The sequence below is a fragment of the Diorhabda carinulata genome, chromosome 7 (genome assembly GCF_026250575.1).
Source record: "Diorhabda carinulata isolate Delta chromosome 7, icDioCari1.1, whole genome shotgun sequence".
NCBI lineage: Eukaryota > Metazoa > Arthropoda > Insecta > Coleoptera > Chrysomelidae > Diorhabda > Diorhabda carinulata.
This window is the reverse complement of record NC_079466.1, coordinates 1,202,675-1,222,737: the sequence shown is the minus strand read 5'-3', so window position 1 is coordinate 1,222,737 and position 20,063 is coordinate 1,202,675. Positions and strand designations below refer to the sequence as shown.

Below are 20,063 nucleotides of genomic sequence, written 5' to 3'. Positions count from 1 at the left end.
GAAATATGTTACGAAAAAAAAAAAATGAAAGTATACCAATTTGTATGACATGAAATTTTATGTTCCTCCTGCTCCTTGATTTTATCTCGTCCCATCACTTTCTATTGTTTCTATAGGGTTGTCCTGTATGGTGTTAGATTGACAGGTTTGGTAGTATATGGAGTTACGTTTTATTCGATAAGTTATATAGCTTGATGTAGTTAGAAAAGTTGTACAAAACTATTAATTAAAAAGCCCAATTTGATGCAAATATGGTTTGCGTTCCTCTAATTCTGAGCTACAGTTTTGTAAAAAGCAATTTGATTTTATGATAAACGAATCCAGATATGGATCAGTCCGAACCATCCTGCAAAGCAATATATTTGGGAAAACCTCCCCCAACTCAACTATTTTGAATTGCTGGTGACAAGATAAAGATTTGATTGTAAAAATTGAGGCAAATTTGTTACTATTTGTTAAAATTATTTTAATTGAGTATTAGACGTACAGAGAGTATTTGGTAGTATATATAGAGAAACAAATGATTCGTTTATTGCGACTATTCCTTAGGGAACTGGATCTACAATCTTTATAGGATTTTAAACATTGTATATGTTGGCACGGTTTATAGTGAGAGTTAGAAAGATTACCAAATAAACAGAATAGAAACGAAAGATCTCCTACATGTTAAAAATCCTATATACAATTTCATGGATCCTGATATCGGAATTCATACACAAGCAGTTGAGAGAATGTGGGGTAGTACTGAATATGAGAAACTAAGGAATCTCATTTATCAGTATTCGTTTGGCGACAGCATCAGGTGGAATAAAACTGATATGGGTATCTTTGTTAAACTCTGTATTAGTTCACTTCCCATATAAATCCGAATCACACAAAATTGATGATTATTTAGTATAGATGATGCCTGAATTGGCCTTAAATATAACAAATACTCTTCTACGTCTGTTCTGTGAGCAAGCTTACTTTGAGGTAGCATGTGACATGTCAATGGAAAATGTGAAATAGAGACGTACGTTAGAATCTTGGGTGTTTGGGTCCAATTGAATTGAATTTTTTGGTTTAAGTATTTTTTCCAAATTCTTTGCAAAAATTTAATGTGTAGACTGGCGGCGCTTGAAACCTGCTAAAATTTTGAGCTGCCGCGGGTTTTATTCGTAAGTACCACATTATATGTAACATTCTCTGAATAAGTACAATTTTGCGCCAACAGGAAAAGGAGGTATTTCACATTTACACACCAATTCAACACATAATACTTTACTTATTCAATCCTGATACCTTTTAACCTTTTCAGTTGAAAGGCTTGCTATAGTTATGTTATTGTGTAGACTCCTTTTCCACAGATGTTTCTGTTTTTTTCCCATCCTGTATTTTTTTGTTTAATTTTCTGCCATCTTATTCCTTATTTTTTCTCTACTATCTTTATTTGTTCTGTCCATCTCCTTCTCGGTCTTCCTTTCTTGTTCTTCTCATGACAAAGCCAAACCACTATAGTTGGCTGTCCTCGATTTTGTTTTGAACTGGTTTGAGGTTCAATTTTTTTCTTATGATGCTATCCCTCATTTTCACGTGTCTTTCTTTTCTTAGGAATCTCATTTCTGTACTTTATATTATGCTTTATTGTTTTTGAGTAAGTTTCAACGGCTACTTTTTTATATATTTCTGATTTCATTCGTTTGGGTATTTCCTTTTTGGCTAGAAAATGTGTTGAATAACGATCACTCCAGTCTTCTTGTTTATTTCTTGTTCCACATTTCCATCTTGTTATGTCATCCAAGATATTTAAAACTTTTGACCTGTTCTTTTTTTGTATCTTAGTCTGGTATTCATTTTTTCTCATATTCATTATCTGTAAACTGTCATTGAAAACAAAATCTCCTTTTTTTATTTTGAATCTAGTGGAGATATTGATTCATATTTTCATACTAATATCTTTGCTTCTTTTGTGTTTAAAAATATATCACAAATATCTTCCATTTGATTGAAAGAAACTCGTTATCATACGATAAGATGAAAAAAGAATTCGCATTCCATTCCATTCCCCTATTCAATTTAATTTATACACACACATAATATCTAAAAACAGTTGCTTTGTTGGTGTTAGTCTCAAAATTTCTTATTATCAGATTAATTTGGTACACTCCTAACAAAACAAGGCAATCATAATCCACTCACTCTTATTCATACACTGCCCATCGATCTATTCACCCTTTCAGCTACCTGTACAGGAACGGCTTCATTTCTATATTCCCAAATTCTTTGGTATGTAGGTATATATAACGGCTTACAAAAGAAAACAAGAATCAAATGAAAGGTATTTACAAATTTTTTTACACAATATAAACAAGTCATTACGACAAAATTTCCAGCAAAGCCACAATTATTTCCAAAAAATGTCAATTGATAAGTTTTCCGTGTAATGAATGGATAAAATTTACATGTGTATTATCAAAAGTTTAGAATTTCAAACGGTGTATAGGGAAGAATAAAGATTTGGAATTCAAATCGAGACTAAACTACCATCGTTTTCCAAAACAACGTTGTTTGTGTTTACTATTTTGAAATCCCTGAGGAATTGAATGGAAAGGAAGTTCAACAAATAACATGTTAATTATATCTAATGACGACGTTGATTACTAAATCCATAATTAGGTACGGTAAATTTGAATTCTAGCAATATATCAATTACCAGATGACTACGTACTACTTGTATACGTGTAAGATGAAATAAAATTAATGATTTATCTCATATTAATACATATTTTGTTAAAAAAAATAGCTCTGTTGAAGAGGTGAAATTAGAAAAAACTCGTTGTTTGAGATTTGGAAATTCTCAGTATATTATCGTTTCACCAATTTGTCAAATCGATTATTTCTTCTTTGAATAATATACCGAATTTATAGTATTAGATGTTCCGCTTTTGGTTTTTGCCAATATCGATTGCTTCCTGAATTGTTTCTGGCAGTTTAGTATTCAGTGTTTCTGGAAATAACAACGCTAAAGTTCCAGAGGTCGAACCAATGATCGCGAACAAAATTAAAGGCAGGATTTCGTACATTCTTGCCTGAAAATGAGAATTAATTATTAAATTAACGAGATTTCCAAGACTGTGGAACATATACAACTATAATTAAAAAGCAACATTAACAAGTTTGTGTACATATTTCGATATATTATTTGGCTCTGAAAGTTACCAACAGAATATAAACTTTTGAATAAGATGATTGTGAGAAGTAGATAATATTTTATTGATAATTCACAGAAAAAGAAACGAAAACCCATGTTCACATTTAGAGTCTTACTTGAATAGTTTAAATTGCTTTTGCACGAGTGACGAATATTTATTTCTATGACAAATTCATTACTAAAGAGAATTTATAACAATTATGGAATCTAAAACTTTGAACATAAGATCTGATTGTTCTCCCACTACTTAAGTAATCAAATCGAACGGATGTTTATTGGTTTCACAGAAAGAACCAGGCATATAAGTTTGTATGATATCTCTAAATACTTTCTTCGAAAATCAACTTTGAAAAAAAATCACTCTAAATATCAATTAGCTCTACTTTTTCCTTTTATGAGGGGTTGCACATTCTCTTAAATTAAATTAAAAACCAACAGTAATCACCCACCATGGCCAAATTCCATCGTCCTTGATACCGAATTTCCATTGTTCTAATATCTCGGTGGAACCTTCTTTCACCCTGCTAATCTCTGACTGCTTCCAAATTTTCGGGAAAAACTGTCTAATGGGAATGGAGGAAATGAATTTTCAATGATGTTCGAGCACCAAGGGATTTTTTTGCGTCAACTAACTGTTGGTAGTTTGGATTCATATTGTTGTCTAAAAATCCCCTCACTATACTAACAAATGCCTTCCATTCTCTAAGTTCCTGCCTGGTGAGCTTTTTTGCAATATTGTCATCGTCCACCAATTTTCTTAATTGTGGCCCAATAAAAAGACTTCCCTTTATTTTGGTATCACTCAACTGGGGAAAGACTTATCTAAGGTATTTGAATCCATCACCCACTTTATCCATAGCCTTTACAAAGTTTTTTATCAATCCAAGTTTAATGTGAAGAGAGTTCAGAAGGACATTTTTGGGATCTACAAAGGGTATAAACTTAACATTTTGAGATTCCGGTTGTAACTCACTTCTTGCTTGCCATTTTTTTTACATGGTGCTGATCTACTGTCCAGTAGACAAAGAAAACAGCAATGTTTCGTAAACCCTCCCTGAAGTCTCATTAAAATTACAATCACCTTCAGGTCCCCACGTATCTGCCACTTATACTTGTAATTAATTTTGTCTAAAAGCAAGCTAATATTTTCTTAAGTTACTTTCATTTTCACAGAATGAGCAACTGGTATAGACGGTTTTAAATTTCCATTGTGTAATAACACTGCTTTTAAACTTTATTTAGACGAGTCAATAAACAGACGCCACTCACTGGGATTATGCTCAATATCAAGTTCCTTTAATTAGACCAACAATATCCGTACACGCACACAACGACTGCTGCTTTGATAACTCCAAATCACGTGCTAAATCAATCAACTCACTTTGAACAATCAAATGTGGCTCGCCGGAACTGCTACTTGGAGTTAAAATAGGGTCGCTGTATTGTTCGTCGGAGCTTCCTGATGATACGTTGTCTCCAGTATCTTCTAAACCAATATTTTGGGGATCTGAAGGCGCAATTGGTACTGGTAAATCCTCGTTATGAGAAACAGGTCGTATAGTGGACGGCACATTTGAATACTCGTTCTTGTGCTCTCTTAGAATAACCTTCAGTCATTGTTAGACAAAAATAGCAATCGTTAAAATGGTTAGTAGGTCCCCGCCATACCATTGGAATTGCAAAAGTTTTTTTTTCTTATTCATCCACTGCACCAATGATATGCAACAACTAATACAGCACGCGTGGGGGGCTCGTCTTGGTCTCCAATTAAAGTTCCAAAATATTTGAAATAGGCTTTTTCCGCATTATCGGAAAATTGCCTATGAACAGAGAACCACTTATAATAAAATACTACAGAATATACAGATTATTATTACTAATTTTTAATGTTATTTTTATGTTTATTATTCTGAATAATACAGTCCATGTATTTTTTTGGGCCATGCAATTTACCGTTATAAAATTACCTACCTGATAATGTGAACAGGGATAATTAAACTATTGAAGTGGTATGTGTTGGGGCTAATAAATATTTTTTCTATTATTGGAGGGGTTTTTCCAATTTAAACATGAAGGTCTCGCCTATTTTAAGAAAATCTTGTCGGCCAGTGTTATTGCTTGATATAAATACCTACCATAAATGGAATCTGAGGTGCTAGCATAGATCCGAATCGTCCCAGCATTGAACATACTGATAGCGTGGAATGCCTACAAGTAGTCGGGAACATTTCTGTTGTATAAACGTAAATCACAGTATAACTTATTGTTGCTGAACATTTTCCCACCAAGTATAATGTCAATTTCAACCAATGTAAATCTGAAAATCTCACATAAATTTCTAGAATTCATAATAATATTGCTAAAATATGATTATGATATAATTTTTTTCCGACAACCAATAGAAATTACGAAGTGATAGGTCGTGTAAATAAGCGACGACGTGGTTTAATGTGTTGTGGTAACTTTTCAAGAAGTCAGAAAACCTCTTAAAATTGCTTCAAAATAGCTTTAAGTTAAGAAATAAGCCAAACAATTGGATTCGAACAATCTGGAATATATTTTGAGGCAGTATTCGGTATTGTGTGAAGAGCTAAAATTCATTATATAATTGTAAAGAAAATTATCGATTTTAATAATATCAGCAGTTTAGTCCACACATCGATCAACACAATAAATAAAAAATTCGAGATATGCGATGGAATAATGTATAATATTTTTTAAAATTTCTGTTATAAACTAAATACCGATATAGTTTTCATCTATATGTGGAAGAGCAAAATGGAATAAATTCGTTGATACATAAATGAGGGTGTGTTGGGTTAGTGGCCAATACCAACTCTCTTATTTAAGATGCAGCCCCCTGTATATTTTTCTAATTTTTGGAAACTTCTAGATATTCTATTATATGTACTATACTTTTATTGGAAAATATCAAGTGATTAGATTTAGTTCAAAACTTAACAATAAAGAAAGGAAATTAGTTTATTTTAAAAAACCTTCATGATTTAGAAATGTGATAATAAATACAGAGTGTTCCGGGAATTGATGCAAAATATTCGGGAGTGAGTAGTTGACGAGAAAATAATATTACAACGAAAAAATTTCTCGTTTAGAGTCGAGAAATGGTCGAAAGAATAAACTTCTATAAGGTAGAGTCTTGGAATGCTGCTTCAAGTTCAGAGAAATATAGTGTATAGAAGTGCAAAGGGCTCACTTCGAGATTTATTATAGTTTTTTCTTTTTTGTTTTTATTTGATAAGTTGTAGGCTAACCACCTAAATTCTGCTACATTTCAATTTTTTCCTACACGATGTTCGACAGTATGCAGTTCAATTGGAAATGTTCGATGGTATTTTTAAAAAATAATTACAAATTATTATTAAGAATCTACAAATCTCCTAAACCACAAATTTTATCGAGTTGAATATATAGTACCTTTTGTTAAAAAAATCGATTGAAAATATCATTTTTGCTTTTATTTATTCGCTCAAACACACTTTGAATATAAGTTATTATTTCGCAACTTTGGAAGGCCAATAACTCAGAAATGAGTGATCGTATGAGAAAATTTCTTCACAGAATTATTTTCACGTTAACTACATCTGCATCAAGTCCCTGTATAAAAAGTTAGACTATACCAGTAGTAGAATTTATCGATGAGTGCGATTAAATGTCATTCGTAAATCAAACAACGCAGATTGCTTCTCGATATTTGTAAAGTAATCGATTACTTTCGAAGCTCTTCTAGTATTACAACTCAGCATTTGCTCATCTTTCTCGTGGTACTGTTTTGTAATGTGGTGATGTCTTAAGTAAAATCGAAATAAAATTTTATTATTAATTTTGACTTTCGGAATGAGCTAGTTATTTAAATAAATATTTATATTGTGTTCAAACCACTGAAATTCAAAAATTTTTTACTTCGTAATTAATAATGTTCATTAATATAATTCATATTGAAATCGCAAAGTGAAGGAGAAAAGACAAAGAAAGAAAATTATGGTAACGGCTATAACAAAAGGGCACATTTTGTTCTTGACTAGGGCTGAATGCATTATTTTAATAACCCATTGTTTAAGCCCACACTTTGAGTTCAAGAGGAAATAAATTTTGTTGCTTTGTTCTTTTTTAAGACACTTGAATGGAGTGTGTTCAGATGGTAAAGGTACAATAATTTATCAATTGCGTAGAATTGTGGGTAAAATATATAAATATTTAATGAAGCTCGGTATATAATTTATCGCTTCGTCGATTCGGCAAGGAATGAGGAAAACTTCAAAGTTGATAAGGAGATTTCAGCAAGGTGAGAATTTTTTCGTTGCATTTATGATTCATGTGAATCAGATTTAAATGAATTTAACTCAACTTCCCAAAGGAATGGTATGATCTTATTAAGAATATGTTCAACTTTCATTGTTTGAAATCAGATCAGTATTTGTAATGTGGTTTATCCAGTGGATATCATAATTTACAGGGTCTGATCAATTCAATTGGTAACACTTTTTTCTTCTAGGTCATTACCCCGTGCAACACCAACTCTAAGATGAAGGTAGCCTGCACAAAATCAAGCGGATTCAACGTCAGAGGAGGTCTGAAAGTCTTTCATGTATTTTGTTCAACCTCACCTTTGAAAGGCCAGGTTGAACAGGTAAGGCCGCAGGCCACGCAGGGAAGAACCCTTCTCAACTGATAGAGACAGAAGGTGAACTACACAGGTAATTTGAACTGGTAAACAGAGCTTAGAGAGGCTTTCTAGACAATCAATGAAGAATCCAATCAAGCAGGGCTCAGTGTGAACGAAGCTAAAACGAAGTACATATTCATGTCGCTCATCCGAGACTGTGTAGATACGGCATCGTTTACATTAGACTACATTACACATTCGAGCGTATTGACAACAAATATCTTGGCTCTCTCAAAACTGAAAACAACGAGAGTGCATGGGAGATACAGAAGGGAGTGAAAGCGGTGACAAGGTATATTACAGTGCCCCAAAGATGCCGAAATTCTGCCTACTCAGCAGCCGGATGAAAGAGATAATCTATTGTACAGTACTAATGCTATTTCTCATGTATGCTTCTGAAACTTGGGCAATAACTGCTAGAGACAAATTGAGACTAAACATGTGGGAGAAGAAAGTACTTTGGCGCATATAAGGTCGAATCCAAGACCAAGGAAATAGCAATTCCGTACTAAAGCTGACACTTTGGTGTAGGTGTCCAAAACTGATGAGAAAAAGTACAAGATCGAGATGTCAAGGTTTTTCGAAGACTGTAGAGATAATTACTCGTAGAAGGAAGAAAAAACTATTGAATATGATACATGACGATACTGAAATAGTTTCATGAATTTGGTGGATAGATGGGGCTACACTTTAAAGCAATGAGTAAATCGCTATAATACGAGCTACTGATCCAAAAGGAATCCCAATTGCGTGCAGAATATCTATCCAGAATATCATTAGGGCCGTTGATCTGATCCAATAACGTTGGAGTGTCAAATTACTGTACGTTTTATCCTACAATCTTTATTGATGTTCGTGTGAGGCTACATCGCCATGTCTCAATTAATGTTTGTTTGTTTGACAGCTGTTTGTTCATGACGCCGGGCGAAAAAAAGTCTGAAAAGGTATTTGCTTGAAATGTTGTGTTGAAATTACATCTACAGAATCGTTAAAAATACGAATGACAATTGTTTTGGGGAGTCGTAGACACAATTATTTAGGAGCTTTGGTACTTATGGATTGACTCAATACACTTTAGTTTATGTTTTGGGTATAATGCATGTCAATGCTAGACTCGTACCCAATGAATTGATTCTTTCGTAAAAAGAATGTCCATTAGAGTTGATTTTTTCAAATACCGTGGGATGATTAAGTATCATTTCATTCCATAAGATGAAACTGTCGTTTTTAGGCGTATGACTGGAGCAATCAGTTAGAAACGACAAGATTTTTAGGCAGACAGTTCATTGATTTTTCACTCAGATGACTCTTTTCTCTTTTCGAAAATCAAAAATCTGCGCCATGAATCATTTGAAGCCATAAAAAGTAATTCGCTTCAGGAACTGAAGGCTATCCCAGCCGAGGCTAACAACAATTGTATTGAAACTTGGATAAAACGTGGAAAAACTTGATTGACTATTTTGGAGATAATGAAAATTTGTTTTGAAATTCGTAAAAATGTTGTTTCGTTAGATCTGGTTAACTTTGATCACATTGTATAATGCGAAGAGTATGGTATCAATAATTAGCTTCGTCTTAAATTACCTAACATAATAAAATTTTTAAAAATTTTGATATACCTACTGAATTGATTCTTATGTATAATTAGTACGAACCTTTCGGAATAAATCCTACAGCTAAACAAGAAACGCCAGCTGAAATGAAAGTAATTGACAGAAACAGCCTTCTACCGATTTTCGAGTTTCCGTAATAATAAATTAAATAACCTGGAATTTCCACGAGTGCGGAAAGAATAAAACTCGAATAAACATCTTCAGATAAAGTAACCGAATTCATCGTTAGTCCGAAATATAAAAAAGTACAACATATCCACGTAAAAGCACAATGTATTAATCTAAGCAGTAAAATTCTGGATTTGACGGCATCTATGAAAGTTTCTGATTGTTTCTCGGTCACTATGGACCTTTTTTCAGCGTAAGAGTGAAAAAAAGTTAGAAGAGTGGTATTCTCACTCAAGGTTTCCTTTCCCTGGAGGCGGGAAACGATTATCTGAATTTCTTCTATTTTGTTTTTCGATAACAGCCATCTAAAAGAGAAACGCTATTAAAGAACATAAACACAAAATCATTGGAGGCTGAATTCGAGAACTCGAAGGCGCCTATCAGCTACAATAATAATTTTTATTGACAATACCATTTTGTCTAGATATCTATCTCTTTATTTTTAGAACACACAAATCTCCCACTCTTTCGCTGGATAATCCTGCGATCAAAACTATACAGCGTCATGAGGTTAGATGCTCTGGTTACTATTTCCAATTTTTTTATACTGATTTTCAATAATAATTTCGGGATAAGAGAATAAACTCTTTCAAAATAAACTGGCAGCTTGGGTTTTTCATACAAAACACTCATTCACACACAAGAGAAACAGGTTGTGTGTGTAGTTGTATCATAATTGTTGGCTCCAACTTCTCACTCATATTTAAATATACCATTAAAGAGATGAGTGAGAATTGAGCGAATAGGGGAAAGAAAATAAGAGGCATATTTTTTAAGTAAGTACCGTTTTGCGATTCCGCCGCCGCAACCTCAAGGTCGGCGTTCCGCACATGCGCGCTGGTTACCTACATCTCTTGTCTACGCACTGAAGCCATTACAGTCTGATTCTTCATTGTGTACGTTGTTTACCGAGTGTTAAAGATGCCTCCGACAATCGTGAGTCTCGCCGATTTCTTAGTGATAAAGGCGTGAAACCGATCGATATTCATCGCGAGATCTGTGAAGTTTACGGACAAAACATTTGAGTGATGGAATAGTAAGGGAATGGGTGAGAACATTTAAAGATGGCCGCACAAATGTGCATGATGAAGAACGGAGTGGTCGTCCTTCGGTCGTTAATGGAGATTTGGTGCAGAAAGTGGACGAAAAGGTGAGAGAAAACAGACGCTTTACAATTTCATCATTGTGCGACTACTTTCCTCAATATTCTCGTAGTGTTTTGTATCGCATTGTGACCGAGAACTTGAAATACCGGAAATTGTGTTCACGTTGGGTTCCAAAAATGTTGACGGATTTGTACAAAACCCAACGTTTAGGTAGTGAATTGAGCGGTACCACAATGAAGGTGAAGATTTTTTAGACCAAATTGTTACTGATGACGAAACATGGGTGGCCTACGTCACACCAGAATCGAAACAACAATCCATGGAATGGCGACATTCATCATAACCCAAAAAAGTGAAATTTAAGCAAACAATTTCTGCCCGGAAAATCATGTACACAGTTTTTTGGGACAAAAAAGGAGTATTGCTAGTGGAGTTGTGGCCTCGTAATGAGACAATCAATGCACATTGCATATTGTACAATCTGCGTCGTGCAATCCAGAACAAAAGACGTGGCAACTTATGGCAAGGGTATCGTTTTGCTACATGACAATGCCCGTCCACATGTGGCTAATCGGACCAAAGATCTCATCAAATATTTTCAATGGGAAACTCTAGATCATCCTCCCTACAGCCCTGATCTGGTGCCCATCGATTACCATTTGTTCCTGCACTTGAAGAAACACCTGGGCGGTCAGCGTCTTCAAGACGATAACGAAGTCAAAACAGTTGGGATACAGTGGTTAACAAGTCAGGCGGCAGAAGTTTATGAGGAGGGTATTCAAAAACTGGTGCCACGTTATGGCAAGTGTCTCAATATTATGTAGAAAAGTAGATTAAGGTACAGTGTGATATCTTCACACTCCTCGTATTTCACTAAAGCTTTAGTCATGTTTCGTTTTCCATTTAGAAGTTTTTTTCAAAAATTAGATGTTATTCTCACTTCAAAATATATCATATTTTCTTACCTTATCGATTCAGGTATGGTCCAAAAAAAGGTAATAGCAATAAATCCTGGAATGTATAATATTCGTAACATAATTCTCCAAGAAGGAGTCAACCAAGCAGCAAGTGCTAAAATACATTGGCTAGAAGCAACAAGACAACATATCACTGTATTTGCAAAATTCCTATGTTTCGGTGCCACAAATTCCATTGCTACAAAAATTAGAAATATTCGGGTGAAAATTGGAATAAAATATCAAGAAATAACATAACAAGTTTATGTTTTCTTGTTCAACAATCTTTTCATAGATATAGAGGTGACGCTATATATTTCGGTACATAAGCTATTTTTTGGAAAACCTTGAAGCCAGATATCTTTTGAAATATTCTCAAAAAATTGATAAATGACATCTCATTTTCTGTTGTCAAACATCGACCACGTTCTATCAGATTAAAGAATAACCATTACAAGAGCTACAAACGGTTACTATCTGCTGTACAATACGACATTGACTGACTCAAGAAGTGCAGTTCTGTATTTCGAAAGAAAGCTGCGTCTCGGTCTTGGTAAATGTTGTTGCTATTTTGGAAAGTATACGATGTCTTATGGTAATATTAAAAATGCAGAGTTACCAACACTAATTCCTTTGGTTTAGTTTCGTTGTATCTCAAAATGCACAGAATATCAGTACTTCATGATATAGACATCAACATAGAAATTTACATACCCAATATAAAAGCTGCATTATACATTCCGGCTCCTAGTGCTGGATCAAGAAATTCCATTATAACATACATTGTATAGGACACAGATAGAGATTTTAGGATCCCACATAGTGTACTTAGTAAAACACCTGCGATTAAAATTGTTTTTCGGCCATACCTGTTGAATGGTTCACATGTTATGTCATGTATATTGCATGTCAAAAATTAACTATAGCCATAGGAGTTCTGCCAAATAATGCTTTACTCTTAAATATCATTTGTCAGGTTATTATGAATGGATATTTGATTTTTTGATTGTTGGAACAAGAATAATTATTAATGTTATAGATAGCTCTTAACAGCCAACCACTCATGGGTAACAAGTAACCAGATTATAAAGAACATTTTGAAAAGAATGTAAAAATGAAAGTTTATATCTATATACGTCGAATGAACAAAAGTCATCTGTTTCTATCTGTTTATCCAATATTACGTAAATTAAGGACAAAAATTTTAATGCAATATCACAACCATTTCATTATTTTTCATAGAAGATTTAAATTGAAATTAAATTTGATGAATTTAATTCTGTTACTATACAACCACCACTATTTATAATTTGACTTCCAGATTTTTTATGATGATTAACATACTCTGTTAATCGCCTGTTGTTGGCTGATACTTCTTGGAACAAAAATGACGTGTTGGCTTGAATAAATTGTGTAGAAAGAATTTGAAATCGCGATTTCAGCTTGACTCTATCCACATAGATTTTTGATATTATTAAAGCTTGTAAAAATTTGAATTCTATGAGTTTAAAAATTTGTACAAGCTTCAATAATATCAAAAATCACCGGCAATCTTAATTAATTATTGTGAGTAAAATTTTATCATTGTTAAACATTTATACATATTACTTATATTGTATTTGACCATAATTTCACTCCCAGACTATGAGTACATAAGTATTCGAAAGCTTGGAAAATATATTGAAGTTAGTCCACTTTGGTGTTTCCTTGCCACGTTCCCAATACAAAACTGAGGATTTTTAGAAATGGTTCACATTCATAAGAACGAAAAAGCTATAAATGATAAAAACGACCTAAATTATTTAAGTAAAATTTATATCTCTATTTTGTAAATTCTAATAAAACTACAAATAATTTAATTGACTACTGCTATATATTTGAGATGTAAGGACTAGGAAAAATTAATTTTTTTTCTAGTTTGATTTTATTCTTGTTTTGATATTAATGATGAAGGTGATCCATTGATCGATATGAATACGCAAATTGTTGGTGTCAATATCATATTTTGATAAAGATAAAGAGAAAATTCGAAGCGTCATAAACATATTAAAAGGTCTAAGAAATTAAAGAAATATATATATAAACAATTAATTGATCATTATTCAATATATTCTCCCTTTTTGATTATTTTTGGACACAACTGACTTAGTAAGTCGAGGTAATATTCCGTTGTCAAGGTTTGTATTTGATTTCTTGCTTTCCGTGACCTTTGCTTTTTTGATAATGGGTCTCCTTTCCGATGCCACTCAATGGCATGTCTCAGTTTCATTATCCGTACCAAATTTTTTGGTCCTCGCGGCAAAACTCTAAAAATCACTCAAAACATTCTACTCGACGCTGCTTCGTCACTGCGCTGAGAAATCGAAGCATCCTACTTTTTGTCTTATGTAAATGCTCATATAGAATCCTTAGAACACTTTTTTTAAAATACGGTCCTGTTGTGCAATTTCTTTTGTTTTTAGGTCTCTATGACTTGTCTCTTGCGAAACTTGAACCGATTTTCAATTTTTGGAAATGATGGACCCAAGTCGAACTTAACAGCCCCCCTTCTGCTTTTTAATTTGAGTTGGTTTTATTTTTTCTTCTGGTTGTACGAACACTACTATAATAAAAAGGATCTAAGCAGCAAATTGTAGCTTTGTGTAAAGCTTCTTGAGACTTGTATCTTGCGCATGCATAAAGATTTTTGCGAACGCACTTTATTCACTACTTATATAAAGCCAATAATTCTTGGACTATTCTAGGTATATAGATTCAACTATTAACTTTTAGAAGCAATTCACTATTGATTATACAGGTGATTGCATGTTGGTTTCATTGAACATTTTGACTGAACATTATTGTCAATACGTTGACGGAGTTGAGCCGTGATGACATCACTTTGAAATTTTGGAACCGGCGTACTACGATATTCCATCGATTTTCATATATTGCCATCTTTCAATAGTATACTGTTGCCTACTAGTGTAATCGGTTCATTGTTTAAATTTGTATGATAAGTTTAACGGGTAATTAAATTGTTTTTAGTCATTGACGTACATAGAGGGAAGCTCTTTTATGATATACATTGAAATAAAAGTGAGTTCCATTTCAAAATTGTTTTAATATTCAAGCCAGTTTTTTTCTAAAAATTTTTGTTATACGTAAAATTTTAGAGATAATTTTTTTTCCTAAAAAAATAACCGCTGGCTTTGGGTATCAAAATTCTATCTATCGTCAGAATAAGCTAACCAATTCTTATCTTTACTATTGATAACGTCTGAAGATATTAACAATCATATCTGTTTTTGACGATAATTTTAACAAGTCATTATCATTATTTTTCGTTGTAAATTTCCAATCAAACCTGAGAGAAGACGAGACAAACTCATTTTCAGTATAAACTTGAATATTTATATTGAACTGAAATTATTGACAGCATTGCTTTTGTGGTGCACGGCATTAAGAGAAAGAATAGTCTTTTTTCGTCACACAAGCAATCACGAATTGTGTTTTAAAAGTATTTATGAATTATTTTTTTCCATTTCAACAGTAGTGTTCAATAGTATTAATAATTACTTGCATAAATATCTAGTTTGATTTTTGGAAAGAAATAAATCATGTTTTCATTTCTAACATTTACGTCTCAACGATACAATAAAAAGTAATAATTTCCGTACGAATGAGGAAAAGTAAGTTGGACGTGAAGTTCGTTCAAATCGTGACAGGAAGCGTTCAATGCTTTTGATATCGACAGCCTTTTCACACATGAGTTCTAAATAAAATTTGTTCGCATTGTTAATGAAAAGTCAGCGGAAAATATTGTTTATGAAGAAATTATATGATCAAAGACTTTTGCCACTTTTCAAATAAACATCTTCATTATAAAGTAAAATAAATTTCAGTTGTGCTTAACATTTGATCGCAATTCTTTCAAAATGGGGAGATTTGGGATCAATGTTCCATTTTCAAAATAAACGTATGCAGAAAATTTCTTGTTAACGTGGTTTCTAACTATTTTTAAATATGATTCGACAACTCATCACAATAATGGAGTTTACAATGTACTGTTAACTCATAGGTCTGATTAACAGATTTCACAAGAGTGTCTGTGGTACGTAAGACGCGACAGCATTATTAGGGCTTGCATCTTTTAATTTTGGAAATGAATACTACAAATACAATAAAAATGGAATGAGAAAAGTGGTGTAAGTATTAATTATGAAACAAGAAAACCACAGCAGTACAACTTCACACAATGAAGTGAAAATTGAACAGACAATTTTGAAAATTATTTCCTACAAGACAATTAACCAATTATGAGACAGAAAAAAAGAACAGTTATCATTACTATCTAAGTTCAATGAAGAGTCCTTGAGAGTGTTTCGATAATGAAAGAAACGTATGCTCCAAACTTCACATATTGTTCATATTCCTTATTTTCCTTCCTTAAATTATTTCTCAAGATAATAACTACTGTAAATTTTCTTTCAAATATGTTTTTCATTGAATCCGATGTCGTAATATTGAAATTTTGAGTTAGTATTGTTGGCAATATAATGAAAACAGCAAGACAACCGTATGAGGCTAACATTAGACAGCACAGGTAAAATTCTACGGTGAACTGTAAGGTGTACAGGTAGTACAACTCATGACGGATTTATTAAAAGTATTACCTTGAGTTTAGTAACTAAACCACTTTGTAAAGTTTGAAAATGCAGAAATGAAACTCTAGAATTTCTAAATCCTTCAAATTGCATTTTGAGATTGGGTAGACACTAAACAATATACAATAGAGAATTGAATTTTTCAAATTTGTGGAAAGTGTTGTGTATTTGTAAAATTCTATGAAACATTATAATGCACAAATTCTACCCTCAATATTAGCATTGCTTTTTGTCAAATTTAAATAATAAATTCGTTGCTCCGTTCTTTATTCTTTAAAGAGATGACGTGGTATCGGTGTTTGTTAAAAATGACATTATTAGTAGATTCTACGCTAGGTCAGCTTGAAAACAAATTGCTTGTAATTAATTATTTGAAATTTAAATTCTTGGTGATGCATAGTAGAAGGATGTGAAACAAAGTGCCATATCGATGGAAGTGAGTTCGTTTTATACACTTTTTTCGTTTTTCTAATAAATATGTTTAGTTTGTATTTATTTTTAGAAAGTGACAATATCATGGATTTTGATATAGATCATAATAATTTGGCAAATGTGCAAAACTAAGTAGATAAGCTGTAAGTAATTAAAACGCAAACTAACTACCGACATATGCGAAACACCTGCAAAGATTGCACATTAGGAAATTGTTGAAATACCGTATAAGGAGCAATTCATTAAAAAAAGATTTAAATTCAATTCGATTTAAACCGATTCAAGATTACCGGAAACATCTCAAAATACATGAACGATATTCATGATTTTATAAATAATACAGATCTTTTAAAAACTGACCAAGGAGAATATTTCTTATTGGACATTGATTGAAACATTTTACATGGATGGCACTTTCAAATAATTTCGTTCCCAATGAAAATTATATTAAGTTGATCTTGTGCCTTTTACCGAATAAACTTTCAACAACGGACATTACTGCTTTCAAAAATGTTGTTCCTATAGCTTCTGAAAAATGTATTACCTTATATCCTTATCAAGTTGATATTGATTTTGAACTAGCTACTCATAAGACGATAATTCAAAGTTGGTTTAGGAAAATACAAACATTGAAATTAGTTTATTATTATAAAAAGTCTGCTACAACAAATATTGAGCTTACATTATTTCTCTCCTGATAATGTAAATAAATGTGTCCTTAAGCCTGTCAAAAACAACACTCTACCGGAAAATTATTCTCTTGCTTGCAACATCCCTGCCCCCCGTGAACGCACGAGAATTAGCAACCGTCTGACGGAAGAAGTTTGGTCTTTTAGAGTAGCTTGAAGATTAGATCTCAGGCCTCGACTAGACGCAGTCAAAACGTACGTCTTTTACCTGGTGATCAAAAATGAATTTTAAGATCAATTCACGTACCACGATGTGTGGGAATCTGGCTATGACCAAGATAATAAGTAACTAGTTGGATTGACGAGTCGTCAGGAACATGGTGGAGATGATATTTCTGGATACTTGGGTGCACATATTAATTTGCGACTATTTTCCCCTTAATCAGAACTTGGTGAAGGTGGTACCTTATTTCTTTATAACCAGAAAAAGCAGGAATGGGTTCAGTTGCCGATTTAGGCAACATCCACTCTTGGTTATCCATGAGTTCCGGGAGGAACTTTCATTTAAGTAGGCGGTAATGTTACTAACAAGCTCGGGAAATGGGTTGAATTTTTAAATTTCAGAGAATTTGCGCGGCGCCTTTTATCTGTTTTTATATAAATAGTGGACGCGCATTTGATGTTTCCTTTTAGATCTTTTTATAATAGAAGGCGGTTTATTTACAGTATTTCTTTTAAATAATTTCTGGGAAAGTCTATTTATATAAATTATTTGCTTAAACGCAGTTAGTTTAGTTTTAGTAGTGAATAGAACAAATTAGTAAAGTAAAACATTATTTAAGTGAAATTTATAAGTGAAGTATTATAAATAGTGTATAGTGTGTCAGCAAATTATGATAAAAATACGAAAAACGTTACAATATGATAGATAATAGTAATTTTTCTTAGTCGATTAATGGAATCGGATCTTGAATTCAGAAAAATAAACAATTATTTGTTATTATTTTGGTGAAAAAGATCAAAAGTAAAATTTTTTATGGAAAATTTGCATGTTTTCGCAAAATTCCGTCATTTTCCTCAATTAATGATGGGGATACAACTACAAACATTATTTTTATCGATGTTTTTCATGATTTCTCACCTGTCGGAAATAAATCCTGAATAAGATAGACCTACGAGCTCTCCACACATAGAAACTGTACCTACTATTGTTAATTTCCATACGTTTTCTTCACAATGTATCCCAAACTACAACAAATATAATAGTTGACATTGAAGTGTACATATCAAATTTATTAGCATACCGCAAATCGTATCAAAACAAAAAGTTTTCTCCATTAAATCAATAAAATCCTCTACATTTTCACATTATAGCAATGTAAGGTAATAAGGTATTCAAAAAGTGATTTGCTAATAATTGTTGAATCCATTACAGGTTGAAGCAAAATGCATTTCATGAACTCATAAATCACATTCAATACATTGGGAATGGAATAAAATGTGGCAAAATTTCTCTTGAAGAAAATTATCACATTTTTATATCTACCTGAATACTTGATCGTACATATAAAAAAAGCTGAATTTAACAAGGATTTCTTAAAAGCATAGGTGATGAAAATTTATGTAGAAAGTCATCTTCACATAATAATATTGGTGGTGAAAGTATTTTTGAAAGCTCTAATGATTCCCAATGTTTTTGATTGGAAAGAATGATGAAGAACCCAGAATGAAACGGCAACGGCGAATAGAATAGAGATAGAGAGAAATGCAATTTTTTGACAAAAGCTTGTAAAATCTAAAAAAACAAACTAACTAAAAAAATAACTATATAAAGATATAACTAAAATAAAATCTCAATATACAGAAGAACACCACAATGAATACCATAATAATAGGTAAGTAAAAATATGCCCTCAAATTATTGCGAAATTCGGGAAATGATTGTGCATTTTTTTGCAATGTAAAGTGGATACCCGTGCAACGATCTTTTTGAAATTGGAGAAGCGTGCTTATGAATTAGGCAAACGGATTCAGAGATGAATAATGAAGGAAGAGTCAGAATTTTTAATCTTTTAAATATCTAACGACTCCCTTTTATAGTTTGATTCGCTCAAATTGAGACGCACCACACGTACCCCAGAAGGGAAGGGCATATTGGACTCAATGAGAGCATAATAAAATGTTAAGGAGATGGATAAATTTAGTTCCTTGGAAGCTTCTGTTGGTAAGCTATGACTTAAACTAGGTGTTCCCTTGAAACCGTAGTACTGCAATTTGTTAATTAAAATATTTCGATTAACACAATCGAAAGTGGAATGATGGCTATTTAGGCTGGATTTAGGACATTATCTAGAAGGGAGAATATAGCATCATTTGTGCATTTGTTACTTAAAAACTCGAATGATGAGTATTTTATATTTAAACAGAAATGATAAAAGCCTCTTTTTGACCTATGTTTCTATATCTTAGATAACGTTGAAAGAAGTGCAACTGGGCGATAATTCGATGCTTGATTTTTATCTCCTACTTAATGCAGAGTTATAATTTTGAAATGAAACAATTTTTAAATCTGTTATAGGAAGCTATGAATAGGGACTTGGTACTGCTTTGAGAAAAAATAGTTTTGGATAGATTAGATA

The 20,063-nt window shown here is 32.6% G+C and overlaps 1 protein-coding gene across 1 annotated transcript in view; it reads right to left on the bottom strand.

The window, feature by feature from the left end:
* Window positions 1–2,818: 2,818 nt before the first annotated feature.
* LOC130896171 (solute carrier family 22 member 3-like) overlaps window positions 2,819–20,063 on the bottom strand; it is a 28,234-nt gene continuing 10,989 nt past the window's right edge. The window contains exons 3-8 of the mRNA XM_057804083.1: window positions 18,566–18,672; window positions 12,432–12,586; window positions 11,727–11,916; window positions 9,530–9,960; window positions 5,326–5,507; window positions 2,819–3,068 (exon numbers count right to left, since the gene is read on the bottom strand). Coding sequence (XP_057660066.1) covers window positions 2,910–3,068; window positions 5,326–5,507; window positions 9,530–9,960; window positions 11,727–11,916; window positions 12,432–12,586; window positions 18,566–18,672 — 1,224 coding nt within the window. The 3' untranslated portion in view covers window positions 2,819–2,909. The remainder of the gene's footprint in view (window positions 3,069–5,325; window positions 5,508–9,529; window positions 9,961–11,726; window positions 11,917–12,431; window positions 12,587–18,565; window positions 18,673–20,063) is intronic.